Below are 20,011 nucleotides of genomic sequence, written 5' to 3'. Positions count from 1 at the left end.
CTGGCAGCTACAATCCCCCTTGCAATATCTGTTTGGGCCTTGAAATATGACACAAATCAGTAGAAATCAGTAACCCTGAAGCAAAAAGCATCTCTGTGCTGCTCGAATGTGAATCGCTTTCCAAATTTAGGCCAGGTTGAGACTGATGATGAACAACAGATGATACATTTACAGGGCAATCCTATGCAGAGTTACCCCATGCTATGCACTTTGAAGTTAATGGGTTTAGACTCATTATTTCTGCATAGGATTGCACTGTGAATAAACTATTAACTGTGATTGCCTATAAATAGTTAGATTTGTAAGTTAGGAGGGAATGTCTTTTTTTTAAATCAACCCATGCAACAAATGGTGCGTCCTACTTTCTTAAGTCATTTGAGCCGAAGTTTCTGAAACCCAGATTGTCATTAAACCAGCACCTTTGACATTGGTCTGCCCTTGTCCTCTTTGCTCTTTACTTATGGCACACTGTAATTTGGATGATCAGGGCTATAATTTATTTAAGTTTGTACGTAATTGTATCCAGCTGAAAACGTGGCTTAACCATTGCCTTTACCAACCCTCTTCTTTTAGCTTGTTTCTTTCCCCTTTGTCTACATTTTTGTTGTTGTTGCCAGCTTTTTATCAGTGATAAATATAATTTAAAACTTTAATGTATTAACAGTACAATATGAGGATGGCACCAATGAAATACTAATAATACAGAGAATGATCCAACCAAGATTAAGCATTGCAAGCGCACATTCTAAATCCACAATAAAATAGCAAATGCCAATTATTTCTTGATCCATTAATTTTTTTTTTGTTATCAAACCAGTAATCTTTTGAGGGTTAATTTTGTATATAGTTGTTGCTTCAAGAATATGCTGTGTGAAGTACCGGTGAGTATGGTCTTTTCTGTTGTCAGATGAATTGCAAAACACATTTTATGGTTACATCAGAACCAACCACTTTCAATATTGCAGTGAAAGAAGCAAGACAAAGATGTAATTACTTTATTCAGAAGTAAACATTTTTATCCATTACCAGGAAATCAAAGTTCACACTTCACTTAATGTGAAATGCAAGTTTAATTTATTGTGATTGTACCATCATATTGAATTATTAAAATATAAGTTGCACAAAAGAAAGAAAGAAAGATCTGTCCAAATAACAACCATCCAGTCCTTTCTAGCCTGGAGCTGGCAGCCATGTAACTTTGCATTACATTACAGAAGCTCCGGTCCCAAGCATCTCTAGCTGAAAGGATCAGATAACAGGTGACATGATTTCAGTAGGTAAAAGCTCTGCTGCGTTATAAGCCAGTGCTGTGTAGTGGTTGTAGTGCCAGACTAAGCCTTTGACCCTGGTCTGAAAGTGGAAGCTTCTTGCCAGAGCTTGGGCCAGTGACACACCCTCACTATTGATGTTGTGATGATAAAATAGAGGAAAACAGTGTTGAGGGCTATTTTGGGTCCTCAATATGGAGAAAAGCAGGGTATAAACATATAATAAATTAAATCCACGTGTTAACGAGGATGGAGGTGACAACCACTTGGCAAAATAGGCACAAAGGATTAAAACAACACTTTCAGTATAAAATGATGGGGGGATGCTTTTCAGCCTCACCCACCTCACAGGGTGTCTGTTGTGGGGAGAGGGAAGGGAAGGCAACTGAAAGCCGCTTTGAGACTCCTTCGGGGAGAGAAAAGCGGCATATAAGAACCAACTCTTCTTCTTCTTCTTCTTTTGAGAGAACTGTTTGTTCCGATGCTCTGTGAAGGCCACTGGCCAGGCTGAATGGTAGGACTGCAGTCTCTCTGTGCCTGAGCCTCACACAGTCAAGCACTTTCAGCTCCTGAACACTGTTGATGGAGGAGGAGGAGATTTGGTTTCTGTGGTGTTGGACAGCAACTCCATGCAGGATTTTTTAATGCTCTGGTTTCTGTGTCGGAGCAGTCTCTCTGAGCGACAAGAATTTCCACAGCAGTCCTCTGATGGACACAGCCTTCAATTAGCCCCTGGTACCTGTTGCTGTGGCAGAGGGAGGTGTCATAGACACAAGTAGTTGTGTCACGAGGTCTGGAAGGAAGTGCAGTGTGAAATATATATTCCATTTATATTCTGCTCTACCTGCTAAGTTCAGGGCTCAAGCTAATGACATTTTATTAAATATAAAAAATTAAATCTGCATTAAATTAAATTTATCACATACGTGCATGCTCACATACTGGCTTGCTTATCTCTGCCCCCAAAGTGCCTTCCCTGACAGAAAACTCTCAGAGCCATTATATACCATGTGTTACATTTTCCTTCCCTACATTAAAATAATATTAATAATAATTCCAACCCACGAACGGGGAAAAATGACTACAGTGGTGGCAAGTCTACAACTAAGCATCTATAAAAGGTTTCAAAATATCTATAAATATGAGCTTGGGCAATTGTTGTCCCTAGGCCATATATTCAAATATTGATAAGGTTGTAAAATCTTCAATCCACTGAATTACTGGATGTGGGCATGATCTCCCTTGTAAGAACACAGAGTCCATTTTCATCAGTTAGCTTCCAGGAGACAGACAAATAGTTTAAAAATACACAAGCATCCTCAAATATTCTAATAAAACATTGATATTAGTAATTACGTCCTCCCCAAGAAACCAAATAACAGGGCAGGCCCAAAAAATACACGTAAGAGATGTAAATTAGAATGGCAACAATTAGTCAGTTTGCTGAATCCTTCACTTTACACTCACTTTGCACTTAGTCCTTAGGTGCTAAAAATGCAAAATAAGAGTTTTCATTCCTGCATGGGAAAGCACTTTCATGTTCAGATAAGAGGACCCTTTTTTTTGGGGGGGGGGCTACATGAAAGTGCCCTTTTACATGTTAGGCATAACTGGTGGCCCAATGTGATGATTTGGGGACAGTGGACTCTGCCTGCCCCCCATGAGGAACCCTGGGAGAAGTCCCCTCAAACATGGGAAGGGAGTAAGGAGTCTTGAGATGATTCCAGGCCATATTGTATTTTGCCTCAAGGACACCTTTGCTGATTGTTTCACAGCATGGGCAGGGTGGGGGAGGAAGTAGCTTCTGGTCTCATTTAAAAAGAAAATAATTTGTTCAGGTGTTAGAAAGAGGATAAAGGAATGGGGATTCTAAATTAGGATGTTGGATTAGGAGTTAAGGAAATTATCATGCAAATTCCACTGAAGGTAATACACAAAAAGAAAAGCTTAAACCACATCTAAATTGTATTTCCGTAAGTTGCTAAATACCTTTTGTGAGACTCTCCCACTGGGATTTGAACTTCCTTGCATTGAGCCTGCTGTCTCTCCAAACAAAGAACTGTCAAATGAAGAGTGTTCTTGGCTTGCGTAACTTTCTCAAATCTTAATGCCACATTGTTGGATTGGCTTAGCTTCTTGTTGGCATGAGGTTTCTGCTCCAAACCCTTCCACTGTTGGGGATGGGGTTATTGTAAAGCTTATACTGTTGCTGGCTATTTGTTCCTAGAATACAGCTTATCTCTGCGCCTCGAAATGGTTGCATTGTGGCCTGGCTTGTTTCACAGAGGGCTTGTTTTTTGAGCAGGGCTTGTTTGGAGGATCTCCAGAGCACTATAGGCAATCTAAATAATTCTAATGCAAGAGACTTTTAGTGCTTCTGCTCCTCACAGTATAATACCCATGAAGTGTAGGTTTTGTCCACCTAGCTTTACTGCAAGGACTGCATAACTTACAAACTAGAACAGGCTTTTATTGATATCTATGTGGAAATTGTTTTAGGGCTTGCAAGATCTGCTCAGGAGTACTACTGTTTATGAGATATGTTCAAGCTAACATTGTAACCACAACAACAACACAAGAATTCCATAAGGGTGGTGTATGCACAGAACCAATATATGTACCTTGAGTGTTCATTCTATGACCATCAAGCAATTAGGGTTAACCGAACAATCAAGGCACCTAATATTGACTTCAGCCATAACAAGTGTCTCACTTATTTTGAAAGTCATGCTATCCCAGATGCATAAATAAAACTCAAGAGGATAGATTTTTTTTCCAAGGTAGGTCCAGGATTTTAGGCACCATTTATCTGTTCCACGTAATATTTCTGGTAAGGGTATGGGGGAGGAGCTGCTCTCATGGCTTAAGTGCCACTCAGCACTTAACACCCACTTAAGGCTGCTGTCCTGCTCCTGAGTGCGTCCTCTGCCTCCAACCAGCTTGCCTGTCTGTCCAGCAGCCAGCCCACTGCCTTCCATCCCCCACCCCTGTCCACCTCCTACTACTACTACTTCCCTCCGAGGCTCAGAGGCTACAAATCTTTGCCATGTGAGATCTGCCCCTGCCAGTGAGTTCCCTTCCCGGGGGGCAGCAGCCTGCAGCCTTTCCAGGTCCTGGGGGGGGGAGAGAGAAAGACCATCCACCGCTCCCCCCAGTCTAGCACCCACTGTATTCCTGAATGCAATGGGCTTTGCCCCTAGTTTATTTACATAATTTGTAGTCTGCCTTTCTCACTGGGATTTAAGGCGGATTACGCAGAGTGAGCCAATGCAATCAACAGGATGGGGCATTCAGTAAACAATGAAATAGACTTTAGGTAGTAGAACCAACCAGACATCTAAAACACAGAACCTCAGCAAAGCAGAAACATTAACATGTGTTAACACATTAAATGATGCAAAATTGCATAGTAGGTTCAGAATTTCAGAAATGATACCCAGTAGTATAGATTACAGTTCCTAATAATTTGTCATGATGCCTTTTGTACAGTGCTGCCCCATTGCCTGCATAGGAAAATCCTCTTGAATAATTCAGTTCTGCATAGCATGCAGAAAGCCAGGACTGTGGGGATACCGCTGACTTCTTCTAACTTTGAAAATCAGTTAGATGCCAGGCTTGCTATTTTGCCTTTTAAAAATCTGGCTCGGATCAAAATCCTTCGCTCCACTGAGAGCTGTGCCGTCCACACTCAGTCACCACTGGAAATGACTGCTCGTGTCTCCACATATTAGCTTCAAAATGTCCCCCCAACTCTTAATGTAGCCTGACACTTTCTCTCCTCAGGTTTGGAGAGAAATGTGAACATAACAAGGGTGTGAAACGATTACAACATGTGCATCAAGGGATGGGTGACATAGTCTTGGGTGGCTTTCAGGAAGCTTTTCCTGGAAGAGAAATAAATAAACCCTTGATTAAATTTTTAAAAGACTCAATTAAGTTATTCACTACTAGGGGGTGTTGAGTGTCTCAGCTCTAGTTCTGCACACCAAAGTAACTGTGTAATTAGTAATTAATTTTTCACTCCCAGAAGATATGTCTTATAAAGTGCTAAGAGAAGAAATAGAGGGGAAAAAACCTCAATTGGTTAAAAAAATAAAGCAGAAGGTCTGAAATTACATCCTGTCTAACTGCTCTGATACCTTCTAGAAAGCTATATTCAGATTAAGAGCTTGGGAAAGAGGGTAGAAGGAACCTTAATGAAAGCTGCTGCAAGCCCTGTGATTAGAATGTTCCACCAAGGATACTTCTGCAACTTCTGACTGCAGAACACCATATTCATGAGAGCAAAGCTAGGCAAATTGGGTGGCTGGGTGGGGGAGACAGTAAAATATGTTAGATGGGATGGGACAAGATTCATGTTAGCGGCTGACTGAAAGAGGACTGAGGCTTTGCAAAGCCATGATAATTATCTCTAGGGGAACTATACCAGTAGGAATTGCTTGTATATAAAGCACAGGAGTGACCCATGAGGTCCCTTCCAACTCTATTATTCTATGATTCTGAGAGCAAAGGGCTTTCAAGGCAAAAATGAAGTACAACTCCTCAGAGTTCCCCCATCCATGTACTGACTCTGCTTAGCTTCCAAGATCTGATGAGACTGGGATATAGCATGCTGCCTTCCTTTCCAAAATAGCATGACTTAAGAACATAAGAATGATCTGACTGGATCAGACCAAATGTTCATCTAGTCCAGAATGTTACTTCCAGTGGCAGTTAGCTGATGCCCTAGCAGTTTACAGGGAGAACTGGAAGATGATTCGCGTATTCAGTCAGGTATTCAGAGATGTACTGCCTCTGCACAGTGATATAATGACAGTGAAGTCATACCACTGAATTGAGTGAAAGAACCATTTTAATCCAAATGTCTTTAGGCTTTTTCTAAGCCTCCTCCTTTCCCTGTAGAACAACCAATCTGCAGGTGAGTCAGATGCAGGCACCAGGCAAATCTTTGGCAGTCAGATATTTATTGTAAAACCCCATATTCCAGGGCCAAAACATCAAACAGAAGTGTGGGGAGCCAGTATGGGAAGCCACTCATCTAGATTGCTCATCCAGAAAATCCTTGAATTTGAACCCAAGCAATTAGATGCACATTTAATCATGTCTGCTTCCAGTCAGGTATTGCACATGGCACCAAAAGGCTTACGTCAGCATTGGGGTCCCCAAATTATTTTATGATACCTTGGTTCTTCTTCACATTTCATGGGTTTTCAGCACCACTGAAATTATTTGATATGGTAACAACCACTACTAGTGAAAGGGAAATCAGTGAAGACTAGCAGAGGGCAGGTAAGCAGTTGGCAAGACCAAGTGAATTGGCCATTAATGGAATTCACCATATGGCAGTCTCACAGAACTGGTGCATGCACACTAATCTGAAAAGCTATGGTAGCCATATGAAGCTATGGTGGCCATTCTTCTACACTTTATTGTTATTATTAGAGAGGGACATGGATTCCGAGTAGTTAGGCTGAGTGTGTAACTATCACACTGCTTTCCTCAGTTCCAGGAGAAATCCCTGACCATATTACTTATACAGGCAAGATGGGCCATTCATGGTGTGCTCTGTAAATATTTGGTAAGCAGGGATCAGTTTGTTGCTGCCTTTCTTGCAGCAAAGTTATACAATGCAGCATTGTATAACTGCCTAGAATTAGTTTGCAGGTAAATGGATCGTGGGTCCCTTATTGCTGCATTGCTCCAACCAGGACACTTTGCCATTTTGATCTCTGCAGATGAGCCAGGATGCGCACTTTCCGTAACGAGGTCTGCTGGCCTGCGCCTTGTGTGACACTCACCACCCACTTAAGCAATTTAGCTGCTTGTTTGCTCTCTTGCCCGCCCTTCTCTTGCTCCACCGTGTCATTGCTATTAGCACTAATGGGGCACGCTAACCAGACAGTAATTGACTCTTTAAGAGCTAGGAGGATGAAATGCTGTTGCTGCTTCTCTTTCCTTCTCTATTGCAACATCTGTCAAGAAAAGTTTGCAGGACGTGGGCTGGGCTGGGTGTTTTCCTTCCTGAGGCAAAATTGCTGCCCTGAACTAAATATAAGATTAGTTAAAGTGACTTAGTTTAAATAAAAAATCCTTGAAATCTAGAGAGTCACTTAACGTGTAAGCTAGGAAACAAATGGGGTGCAGAGGAACATGTAGGCCTAGTGAGACTGGATTGAGAAGGGTAGCCACATTTTTTTCCTCAATGTCTCTTCTGTTCCTGTGCAAAGTGAGGGGTGTAGAGGTCTGTTTATCATACACAATGGAGTGTGTAAGTATGGCATGAAACTCTCCCCATGTATTAGCTCACTGTGCTGTTCTTCACCCCTTCCCCGGCAGTCCCATCCACTTCCTGTTGTCAGACCTGAGCTGGGAGAAAAATGCTTCAGACCAACAGAGTATGATGAAGTGAGGTGGAAGAGAGGTGCTTCCTACTGTTCTACTCTTCCCCCCTTTTTCCTGCAGAAAAGAGACCCTCCCATGTCCTATTTCACTCACATACCTAATATAATGGAGCAGACACATGAATAAATTATATATGGCTGCTCTTGCCACATCTAGTTAGATTTACTGAGGACAGAAAAGGCTAGTGCACATAGCTGTTCTTCTTGCCATTTTTGTGTTAGAATTTGCACGATCTACAGTGTACATGACTGAACAGGATATGAAGAATATCCTACTGGGAGTATAGGAGGAGATATACATTTAGCATAGTCAGATTAGGAATTTCCTGATATTTTTCAAATACTCTCCTCCTATGTCCTGATTGGCCCAATCAGAGACTTCTTGCTCTTTTGAGGATACTTCTTCCCTGTTTGCCTCCAGAACAGAACTAATACAACAGTTAGTTAGACTATTAGGAATATCTCTTTCCTCTCTTTCTTTACAAAGTTGTTTCTTTTATCATTTTAAGAAGCCTGGTGCTCTGATTCTATTTACATATTTAAACTTCACCAGGAGGGTTATGGGCCCCACATGAGCATTCAGACTACAAAATAAGAGATCTTTGATAGGTGAAGAAGAAACAAACAATGGCAGTTTTCTGCAATGCTCAGCATAACTACCTACTAGATAGACTAACTTAAGCCAAATACCTGATCGGGAAGGAGAGAATGAAAAGCCACCTGCTAGAGATAGGACTGTGGCATGCTGTTAGAGACCCTGGACTGAGAGATGACCAGCAGGCAAGACAAAGGCAAACAGTAAAAAGCAATATGGTTGGAGTTGTCTTCTGAATTTATGATGGGGGAATTAGTGAATCTAGGAGATTTTGCTGAGCAAGAGGGGTAATGTGTGAGATTAAAGCCTTGGACTTCTGCTGAGAACAGAGTTCACCTGCTGAAGTTCTAACACAGAAGCACAGCCAGGAGGGAGAAACCTTACCCAATCAGCAGAAGCAGAGAACATGTCTCTAAAGTAGCAGGCCTTATGGGGAAGGATCCTACTCTTCCTTGCTTCCAAAGTAATCAGCCCTAAGAATGAAACACTTCCCAGGTCCTTGTGCTGGTTCACAGAGGGGAAAACTAGGTATATTGGAAGGAAGAGAAGGCCAATAAAGCCGACAGGGAGCCAGTCACTGGCTAGGCAAGATATAGCCTCACCCTTACCTCCCATTGGACTCTTTTCATCTGAGAGTGTATTTTTACCTTACCCTTCCTCTACGAAGCTCAAGGTAGCATACAAGGAAATCACCTCTTCTAGTTTATCTTCACAAAACACTGTGGTAGGTTGAGCTGAGATAGAATGATTGACCTAAGATATGTTTTGTGGCAAATATGAATTTGAACCCATGTCTCCCAGGTTGAAGTCTTCCATGCAAACTAGAAGTATTCCCTAATTATTTTAAAGCAGTGTTCAGCAGCTTCCTTCCTGTGATATGGGGCAGGATGTATGTCGTACTATTGGCCCTCTCAGTAGATACTAGTGTGCTTACAATGCTCCTCCCAAAAAGTGCAGGGCTTTTTGCTTTTGGAAAGCTCCTCCAAATTGCAGCCTGCTGGATTTGTGTGCTGCATTAGCATGGGGGTTTGCCTACATTGCAAACCTCCAGGTGCTGGCTGGAAATCTCCCAAGAGTACGAATGATTTCTAGGCAACAGAATTCAGGTCCCCTAAGAAAATAGCTGCTTTGGAAGGTGAAAATTATGGCCATGTATCCCACTGAAGTCCCTCCCCGTGTCAAACCCTGCCGTCCTTAGGCTCCAACCCTCAAATCTTTAAGAATGTGCTAACCCAGAACAGGCAACCTTATGTTTCCTTGTCCCCAGTATGTTTGCTGTCTGGTTCAGGGTGATAAAGGAGCCAAAGGCCAGGCTGTGTTGGCATTCTATAATCAAGGTCAGACTTGTAACAGATGGCCCAACACATGGACTTCTGTCCTCCTCTTAGTTCAGGGCTTCTAGTGTATGGAACAAAGTAGGTCCTTATTGCTGTTTAAAAATAAGAGGGAGAAATACAGCATTTTAGAATACAGTGATGATCAGAGTAAACCAAGATAGCCTTGATAAGACAGAAGGAACACAGGAGAAAAATAGACACTAGAGGTGTGGTCAGAAAATTGAAACATAGGAAATGAGAAAGGGGTATAAAAGAAGGTAGGATGGTGTGGATGGGCATATAGAGGAGAAAACCACTAAGCAAAAAGGAGAAGATAATAGCAGAAGTCACTGAATGGAGTGACTTCTGAAGCAGTCGGTGCAAACTTAAATAGAGAGAGAATGATAGAAGACAAGAAGGCCTGGAGGATCATTGTCCATGGGGTCACGATGGGTCAGACACGACTTCGAACCTAACAACAACAACAATCCCCCCCTTTCATAACTCATAACATAGTCCTGTGTCCAAACAGGTGATCATCTCATTCTTGCCTCTTTTGTCTCGACCGCTACAACATCTGACTCAGAATCAATTTTATTCCCACTAGAACACCTGGGTACCAAATAGGAAGCATTCTATAGATGACCCTCTGACAATCTATAGATATATTGTCCTTTCTTCTTCACAATCTCACAAGCTTGTGGGTTATTACCCACAATGGCCTCCTATAATATTTTGTTATGCAAAAGCTTTGAACTGCTTGTTGCCAGTTTCTTATGTCTGTTCAATAATGCCTCCATTTCAGATTCCCAAATCTCAACCAAATAGCAAAAAGCATTCCTACAGCACAATGTGGGTATTTTGTTGCCGCTGCAAATATGTCTGGGGATCAAAGTAGACAAGAGAAGTGTCCTTGAGTTTGCCCAGCAATTCTTTCTGAGATAAAGTTTGCTGAGAACTTTTCGGATTCAAAATAAACCCTTACTTTCACGGAAGGGGAGGGGAGGAGGGCTTGGTTATGGGTTATCATCTTACAAACAGATTTACCCCATGATCCAAGAGAAAGGTAGCGGCAAGTTATAGAGAAACACGGCATGCATTAAATTATCTTCCAAGCCCTGTGCTCAAATCCTTTCACAGAGGAGCTTTCCCCTCCACTTTAATAGCGGTTTAACTTCCTAATCCCTTCCTATATTTACTTGCTCAAATATATTAGCAGCAAGTGAACTCCCATTCCCATATGATGGAGGGTGTTGGCCTCCTAGTGCAGTTGTGGGCAACGTAATGAAAGGATGCAGACTTTAGTAATAGACTGGTTATGCTTCAGACTTAACCGCCTATTGCAGGAGACAGCCATTCACCATACGTGAGAGGGAAAATTATTCCTCATAATTGCTGAGTATAATGTGTGCACCAATTATACGGCATTCCTTAAAATAAATCAAATTATGCATCACGACCATTTAAAATGTGAGCGAGAGGGATGCTTTCTAGCACCGTGCTGGGTCATGGCTTAGTAGTGGAACTTTTGCTTGGCACGTAGAAAGTGTCAGGTTCAGTCTCCAGTTAAAAGGATAAGGTGATGTGGAAGACCTCTGTATGAGTCCCTGCCCAGCCACTGCAAGTCTGAGTAGGCAATACAGACTTTACTAGACCAGTGATGTGTTTGAGCTTAAGGCAGGCTTATGTGTTCTTGTGATAAGAGTAGACCCACTTGGATTATCTGCGTTTGTAAAAAGGCATCTAGTATTCGTTTGAAGTCTCTACATAATACAAAAATATCTACTGCTTAACTTAGCAGCCTTATTTGTAGGTCACTAATCTTCTCTGTAATGTGCATGCTTGCAAAACGCCTCTGTATGTCTATTGGCATTCTTTTATACGTACCTTGGAGAGCCACTGTGTGTAATTATTTATCTTTCTCCAATTCCTGTTTACATGCCCAGCCTGTGTCCACTGCTAACTTTTTAATGAACCATCTAAGTCTTTCTGAGTTATTTTTGTTTAATGGGAGCTCAGTTTTTTTTTTTAAATGATATGCACAAAATCTCATCAGCCTTTTTTCCTGACCTTCGAGGGAGGGGGTACATCAACAATACAGCATTTCGGGAAACAAATAATTTCACTCAATTACTTCCAATGTGAATAAACAGGGGTGGGGGGAGGGATGGGGGAGAGAAAGGAGAGAGTAGACAGAACTGGAGAAAACAATCACAATAATTTGACAGGTTTACCTCCTTGTCCTTCAAAATGCATCCCACTGAATATGGCTTTTATCAGCATTTTGGACATATGTGTTTGGCTTTAGAGAGGAGCGATGGATCACAGGGAGCAACCTTTGGGTTAGGTGCACGGAGGGGATGAGGCTAGGCCTTAGTGCCAAAGAGGAAGGGCTGATTCAGCAGCTAGAATAAACTTTGATAGTTAATAATGCATGAAACGAATTAGGTGCTGACAGCTTTCAAGCTGGAAGCCTTCTGTGTGTAATTACCTGCTGTTGAACTTACAAAATGTCTTACTTTTGGAGAGGGGTTGGGGCACATTATGATTAAGCATTTATGTAGTGCTCCTGATCTGCAAAAGCGCTGATAATCGTCATTTTATTCATCTTTACAATTCCCCAGTGAAGTCAGTTGCTATTATTCCTGTTTTGCAGATTTAGAGCTGAAACCAAGAGATAAACGACTTGCCTAAATGGCTGAGCTGCAATTTGAACTCATGTTTCTCAGGTCCAAACACATTTGTCACTGAACTGACTATTGTCTCTTGGCCCAATTTTTGCTCATACTAAATAAATTCCAGAGGAAGCAGTCATATTCATCTGTTCCAACACAAACAATGAAGATTTTTGTGTCAGTAAAAAGATTGACTAATTTATTGTCGTATAAACTCTGGGGTTAGATCCAGCTAGTTTTTCTGCTGGTGAAAAAGGGAGGAGGGAATAACCTTTGCCCCCCCCCCAAAAAAAAGACTATCATGGGATGTGCATGTGTGATGGGAGGGGGGGATTTTATGTTTAAAAAGGAAATTAGATAAGATATAGCAAAAAAAAAAAAATCCCCAAACAGCTGGCTAGATTTGACTCTTTGTAATCTGGAGCATATTTCATTAGATGCATGGTGGCCCAAGTGAGTAGGGAAAAATATCCTGAGTGCGGAGACACAAGACAAAACTTATATGAGATGCCAAAAGATTAAGCAGTGCAAGAGATAACAGTAAGTTTGTCACAGAACAGACAGTATAAATTAACTCAACATGTTGTTAGGTGTGAAGTTGTGTCCGACCCATCACAACCTCCAGGCCTTCCTGTCCTCTGCCATTCCCCAGAGTCCATTTAAGTTTGCACCGACTGCTCCAGTGACTCTATCCAGCCACCTCATTCTCTTTTGTCCCCTTCTTCTTTTGCCCTCAATTGCTCCCAGCATTAGGCTCTTCTCCAGGGAGTCCTTCCTTCTCATGAGGTGGCCAAAGTATTTAAGTTTCATCTTCAGGATCTGGTCTTCTAAGGAGCAGTCAGGGCTGATCTCCTCTAGGACTGACCGGTTTGTTCGCCTTGCAGTCCAAGGGACTCGCAAGAGTCTTCTCCAGCACCAGAGTTCAAAAGCCTCAATTCTTTGACGCTCGGCCTTCCTTATGGTCCAGCTTTCATAACTCAACATACATTCACATATGAAGACTCCGTCAGCATAGGTGTGACCCACTGCTAGCAACCACATGAGATCGACAGGCATAGCAGCCATGTAAACAGACCACTAAAGAGGAACAGTTGTGGCTTCTAGTGGTATAGCCACTAGAATTAGACTCAATTAAATTGAGTCACAAATTTGCTATTGACCTCTAATGTGCAACTTCAAGCTGTATTCTCCTTTACAAGCTTTTGGTGACTGATCATTTGTCCTGTTTCTTCTATAGACACTACTGGTTTGGCCTGTGTAAACTGAAGAAGGATGTTAGTACATTCCATAATAGTACTACCCAAACATAGCTGGCTCCGGGCTTTTTTTGAGGGTTTTCTGGGTTTGTATCTCCACTATTTGTGTATTTATAAATTTTCTTTGCCACCACCCCAAAGTACCCACTTGAGGAGGTTTACAAAGTAAAACATAGTAGAAACATAAAACTCCATAAAAGTGGTTAACAGTAAATAAAGTATTAAAACTCCAGCCAGAGCATTAAAAAACAATATAAAACAACAAGCAGCTTAAAGCAAGTTTCACAAAACAGGTCTCAGGATAGAAGCAGAGTCCAAAAATGATGTTTTAAAAATTAAATGCCTAGTTTAAAGGAAACATTTTGGCCAGGTGCTTAGGGTAGATGCCAGGCAAGACACAAGGGAAAGGGCATTCCACAGGTAAGATGCCTTGATGGGGCAGTGGGAGGAGGAGTTCTCTTGGCCATCACCCCGTCTGACCCCTGAAGGTCAGGACTCAGAGAAAGTGCAGGGCTTGTGAAGAAGTACAGTTGCCAGCCTTCAGGCGGGACATGGAGATCTCATGTAATTACAACTGATCTTCAGATGACAGAGATCAGTTCTCATGGAGAAAACAGATGCTTTGGAGGGTGGACTCTATAGCATTATATCTTGGTGAGCTTCCTCTCCTTCACAAACCCTGTCCTCCCCAGGCTCCCCCCCCAAAAAAAAAATCTACAGTAATTTCCCAATTCAGAATTGGCAACCCTGTGAGGAAAATGTTGACTAGCAAGCTACTTTAGATCTAAGATACCACAAAGTTCTTTGTTGATGCCATCCTTTAGCAGTAACAAAGTAGCAAAAGCGTCATTCTTGGCCTTGATTAGTCAATCAAGGGAATGTCACCACAGTACAGTTAAACTTAGCCAGCAAACATTGTTTTATGTGTCCAAGGACTTCCAGAGTTTTCAGACCACAATGTTTTGTTTATTCTTATCTGTTTCTCCAAGGAATGTCACCTCTTTCTGCTATTTACACTTATTTTTACATTTATAAGCATTCAAGAACCCTTGATTCATTTCAAGTGGATCACTTTGCCTAGAACTTGTGATAAATGTAAAAAGAGAAGGAGGGGGCTGAACTGCAGTATCTGAGCTATAACCTTGAGACTGGATGGCTAAACAACCCTTCTTTCACATCACACTCTTGACAATAAGGGGAAAAATGTTTAATTCCTAACTTGGCTTCAGTTGAGGAGAAACGGGTTGGTCCATTTAGGATGTTATGGTAGATTCTTACTCCTTGTGGGACCATTGGCATGATGGCGACTGCAGGCAGGCCTATTCCAGGTGTGATAAGAATATATGTTCACCACAAAGAAGCCGAATATGGAATGTTTACTTGCAATTATCAAGTGTGTAGTAGTCAGACACAGAATTGATCAAGTGTGAAATGTTCTAGTACAACAGATTCAGGCATTCATGTAAAGCAGTGGCCATGTTGCACAGAAATGCTTATTTGTAAAGCACATGCGAAAAGCAAGTTCACTCCTTAAACTATCACATGATCATCTTAGTGGTCCCTTTTCTTGGATGTGTGAGAACCAGGCTGGAAGATAATGACCCCACTGTGTCAGAGTTTGGTTCTCAACTGTGATATGATGGCTGTTACCAACTTGATCCCTAGATTTTTAGTCATTCTGGGGGGAAATGAAGTTGCTCCTCTACCCTTTACAGGTATCAGGGAGGTAAAAATTATGGATGCTACATCACCTCTCTTGAGTCAACAGAAGTGATATATGCAGAGAGAAAACGCACCTAATAACTATCTCCTGGTCCCTTACAATATAAGACACATTTTTCCCATTCAAGGAGTGAGGCTACGCTATCAGTCAAACTGAACATTTAAATTAATTCTTATAGTACGTTGAAGTTGCATTAATGTTATAAATTAGACAAAAGTCTAGTTTTATAAATTAGAAAAAATATCTAAAAACTTTATATTAGCAGCTTCTAGAGTAAAATGAACATCACGTATAAATCGAACCAGTTCATTTACTGGTTAAAATATCCATTACTCTGTTTCAATAAATGTGGCAATTTCATGTGAATTAATGAAGGGAAAAGGTGCTGTTGTCAGACAAGCCATTTATTGTTTGGGTTGGAAATCATCTTGAATGCATCACCTGATTCGAAGGAGAAACAGGAATTGTTTATAACAGTGCCTTCAGCCCCGAAAACGCTTCCCCGGAGACCACTCTGCATTTTAATATGATTAATGAATTAATCGACGAATTATACCAATTAATTTTATCAGTTCTAATCCCTTTCGCTTAATGTTCTCGAGCAAGGCTAAGGAGATTTGGTTTTTGCTTTTGATCTTGTTTCCTGTGTCATTGTATTTCAGGTCTTGCTTTTGTAAACTGCAGCTAGCAACAGCCAACCAACCATAAAAAGCGCTTATTACTGTTCTGCCATTTGCCCCCCAAAGATATAGAAAAATACACAGGTAGCACTCCACCAAGGAAGCTCGGGAAATTTGCTCTCACCTTTCAGTACCCAGGCCATTGAATTAAAATCACAGTGTAACCAAGAAGCCCTTGAATACTCATATATTTATAATTTACCTTGGGTACACCAGCCAGAACATTGCATGGCAGAGGGAGACGTTGCAGGATTGGGGATTGTGTCAGTCGCTGTGCCGTGGGACTGCCAAGAGTCAGACACAACTGATTGGCTGACAACACCAACAAGTAGTTTACCATTAACTTTTCTTTAAATATGCCATTCTACTTCTGGATGGGCATTGTGCTTTCTTGTATTGAATTATGATGCCCATGGTCATCAACAGTTGCAATCAGCCCCTTTTCACCCCAAATTTAGTAATTTGCTATCCATTAGAATGACAGCCTTTTGAAGAATTCAAGGGCCACTCTTATTTTTAATTAAAAAAAAATACAACCAGCTATGGGACAGCTATGCTGAATGAGCATTTGTGTGTGCCTCAACCACAAACCAGCCAGAATGCATCCTTCCATTTCTCAGAACAGTTCTGCAGGTGGGTGGGGGTTTGAAAAAAGCTCAAGAGCTTGTGTCTTCCTTCACTCAGACGAGCATGCAGGAGAGACTCGGACTGCTTCTGCAGGAGGAATTTGGCTTGTTTGGGTGCGGTTCTAATTCCTGCTTCCAGACAAAATTGGGCCTGGTCCAGGACTCAGGCCCTCAGTCGCCCTGCTGCAGGGGAATGAGGATAGATCTGTGTTCCCTTTTTTGCTGTGGGCCTAATCAGCACTGTCTACTCAGACTGGCAAAGGCTTTTCAGGGTATTGGGCTGAAGTCTTTCACGTCACCTACAACCCCATCCTTACTGAAGGTGCCAGGGATCGAACCTGGAACTTTCTGCACGTTGAGCAGATGCTTTACCACTGAGCCATGGCTCCTCCACCTAACAGTGGCAGCCTTAAGAACCCTAAGGGCAATTTCACCAATGCTGGTGCTTAAAATAAGCTTTCTTTTACTGGATTTCTCATGCAAAGTCTCTGATGGCCAGAATTCTGGTTTGTATTACAAACAGCTGCTTTCCTTTTCTTTGCTGTTCTGCATTAACCATTGTTCTTGATGACTCAGGTGAGACCTTATTCAGACACAGGTGGATTGTTGTTGTTTATCATGCTGACTTATCTATCATTACATGTATTTATTATTATATTTATTAACCACACACTCAGCTAGCTGATTCATGGTGGTGTACAACAATAAAATGACAATAAAACCATACATACAAATAATATAACAATCTCTCTGCAATGCCCCTTAAACCACAATAGTCCCCTACAGCCCAGGGCCGGCAGAGGGTATGTAAAGATGGAAGCGGGGGCAAGATCTTCTTTGACCTGGCCTCAACCAAACACCTGGTCGAAGAGCTCCTTCTTACAAACCCTGTGGAACTGGTACAGCTCTGACTGGGCCTTTAGCTCTTCTGGGAGCTCATTCCACCAGAACAGATTTAAAAAGGCCCTGGTTGAAGCCAGGTGTACTTCACATTGGCCAGAAACCACCAATCTGTTTGATCCCGCATAGTGAAAGGCATAGGGAGTGCAAGAGACATAGGGAATTAGAGGCTCCCTCAGGTATGCTGGGCCCAGACCGTGAATGGCCTTAAAGGTCAAAAACAATACCTTGAATTTGATCTGGTATACAACTGGCAATCAATGCATTTGGCACAGGACTGGCTGCTTATGAGCTCTCCAGGAAATTCCTGTTGGGACAAGAGTAGACGAAGAAGGAAAGAGGAAGGGGAAGGGGAAGAGAGGAGTAGGAGTTGTTGGTTCTTATATGCTGTGTTTCTCTACCCAAAGGAGTCTCAAAGTGGCTTACAATCCCCTTTCTTTTCCTCTCCCCACAACAGATACCCTGTGAGGTGGGTGAGGCTGAGAGAGCCCTGATGTTACTGCTCAGTCAGAACAGCTTTATCAGTGCTGTGGTGAGCCCAAGGTCACCCAGCTGGAAAGAAACAGCAGGGTGGAAAGAACCCATTATGATATCTCTCCCTGTGCCTTTTCTGCCAAACTGAATGTCTCAGCAAGGGACAGTTGCCAGTGTTCTCAGTGTCAGCGTGTCATTCAAAAATGACTTCCCGTCTTGGATAAACTTGATGGCCTGATGATGAGAAAGGCCTGATGCTTGCGCTGCACTTATCTTTTCCCCCGTGGGTGAGGAGTGTGCTGGTTACAACACAGCACCTTATCCTTTGCAACAGACAAAACAGGTAAATGCCAGAGAGGAAGTGGGTCCAGGGGAATCTCCTACCTAGTTCCTGATGACTTGTCAGAACTGCCCTTTCAGCTTTTCTGTATTCCAAAGGGTATTGATTATGGGCTGGGTATCCTACCTTGAGACTCTGGTGTCTGCTTTTGTAAAGCACTGGAGACATGTGTGCTCTCTACTAAGGGTCCCTGGAGGGAATCCATGCTCTGATCAGCACTCTGATACTGTCACCTAAGTCCCCTAATAAAAATGCAGCCTTAGAAGTGGAGCACTGAATATCAGTCATTAGCTTGGTCTCTCCAGGCTCCATGTGCAGAGCAGGCAACCTCCCAATTTATTAATATGCACGGAGCAATGCTTCATTTCTACCCATTTCTTACCCACAAATTCTCAGGGTAATATGATGGGGAAGCATTGATACACTAGAGGGGCTTTACAGCACTCTGCCTGTGTGAAGAGTTCTGCATCCCTAGTTTCCCCTGCTGCTTTCAATGTTTCTCACTTTCTGCATCTCTCCTTTTCAGGATGGTGGAATATTCTCTGGACCTCCAAAACATTAACTTGTCTGCAATCCGTACTGTTCGCGTCCTGAGGCCCCTCAAAGCCATCAATCGTGTGCCTAGTAAGTCTGCCTGCCTGTCTTCTTCCATACAACTTCCGCCCCTTGCAAATGCATGCTTCCCTCCTAACATTTTAATTTCTTGGTGAGAGTTTGCGCTAAGTCTTTAGGGGACTAGATCTATTCATCCAGTAGACTCATGCTCTACCAGCTATATAAGAGCTATGCCTGGCTATGATCATACCTCTCTCACACACGTACCCTATTCACATGGCTGTCCAGAAATTGAGCATAATTGGCATAGTTTCACATGGGGAAGAAACAATGTTCATAGAAAAAAAAATCTATGCTAAAATATTAAGCTGGGAGCAAAAGAAGCTCCAATAAATGTGGCTTTCCAATAATGTTGTATTCACTTGCTTTACCATCACAGTCCCTCTGGAAAGTCTGAGTGTCATTAAGTACCATTATGCCTCCCTAGGCACTCAGCTAGAAACATTTTTGTACCCATTCAGCTCTCTGATGATCTTAGTTCAGTTTTTTCCTCCCTCCCTCCATTTGTAGAATGGTCTTCCCATCCCGAGAGGACTCTCAGACAGAATACGTCCTGCAGATTAGAAGGTACAAAGAAATCCAAGAGAAGGCAATGGGCAGAGTCAAGGAAGCCATTTAGATAGGATGGCTAAAGTGGAGGTCTTGCTAATAAGGAGGGGGGAAAGAGGCACAAATGGGGACAAAACCAATGAAAATAAGGCAAACCAAACAAAATTAAAATGGTAGTTTTTTAACTTAAATTCATGAGAAAAAAGAGATCAGCTAGGGAAGATGTCAGACTATTAGTTAACAAAGCTGTGAAGAGCTAGATGAAGAAAGACAGGGAAAATAAAGAGACATTGAATGAATTCTTTGTGTCAGTTTCTTGGTGGAAGATGTTGGGCATACCCAGTCCTAAAATGCCATTTTGGCATAAATGTCTGTATAACTAAGTCAAATAGAGCTGTTGAGATAAAATTCTAGGCTAATGGACAAATTAAGAATTAACAAGCCACTAGGTCCAGAGAATGTATCTGAGAGTTCTTAAAGATCTTGTGGGAAATACCTTCCAATTTAAAAATATGGAATATGTCACTAAATTGGCCTGCTTGCTGGAAAACTAGAAAGTAACCCATGTAACAGCATTTAAAAGAAAAAAAGAA

At 42.0% G+C, this 20,011-nt stretch overlaps 1 protein-coding gene across 8 annotated transcripts in view; it reads left to right on the top strand.

Annotated features, from left to right (window-relative positions):
* The window catches only part of CACNA1I (calcium voltage-gated channel subunit alpha1 I), a 361,190-nt gene that overhangs the window by 185,218 nt on the left and 155,961 nt on the right, over positions 1-20,011 (top strand). For all 8 annotated transcript variants that reach the window (XM_077339439.1, XM_077339440.1, XM_077339442.1 and 5 more), the window contains one exon: positions 18,781-18,878. In XM_077339439.1, the coding sequence (XP_077195554.1) occupies positions 18,781-18,878 (98 nt within the window). The remainder of the gene's footprint in view (positions 1-18,780; positions 18,879-20,011) is intronic.

The sequence above is a fragment of the Paroedura picta genome, chromosome 5 (genome assembly GCF_049243985.1).
Source record: "Paroedura picta isolate Pp20150507F chromosome 5, Ppicta_v3.0, whole genome shotgun sequence".
Taxonomy (NCBI): Eukaryota; Metazoa; Chordata; class Lepidosauria; order Squamata; family Gekkonidae; genus Paroedura; species Paroedura picta.
Note: the sequence above shows the minus strand (reverse complement) of the source record. Positions and strands in the feature narration are given on the sequence as shown.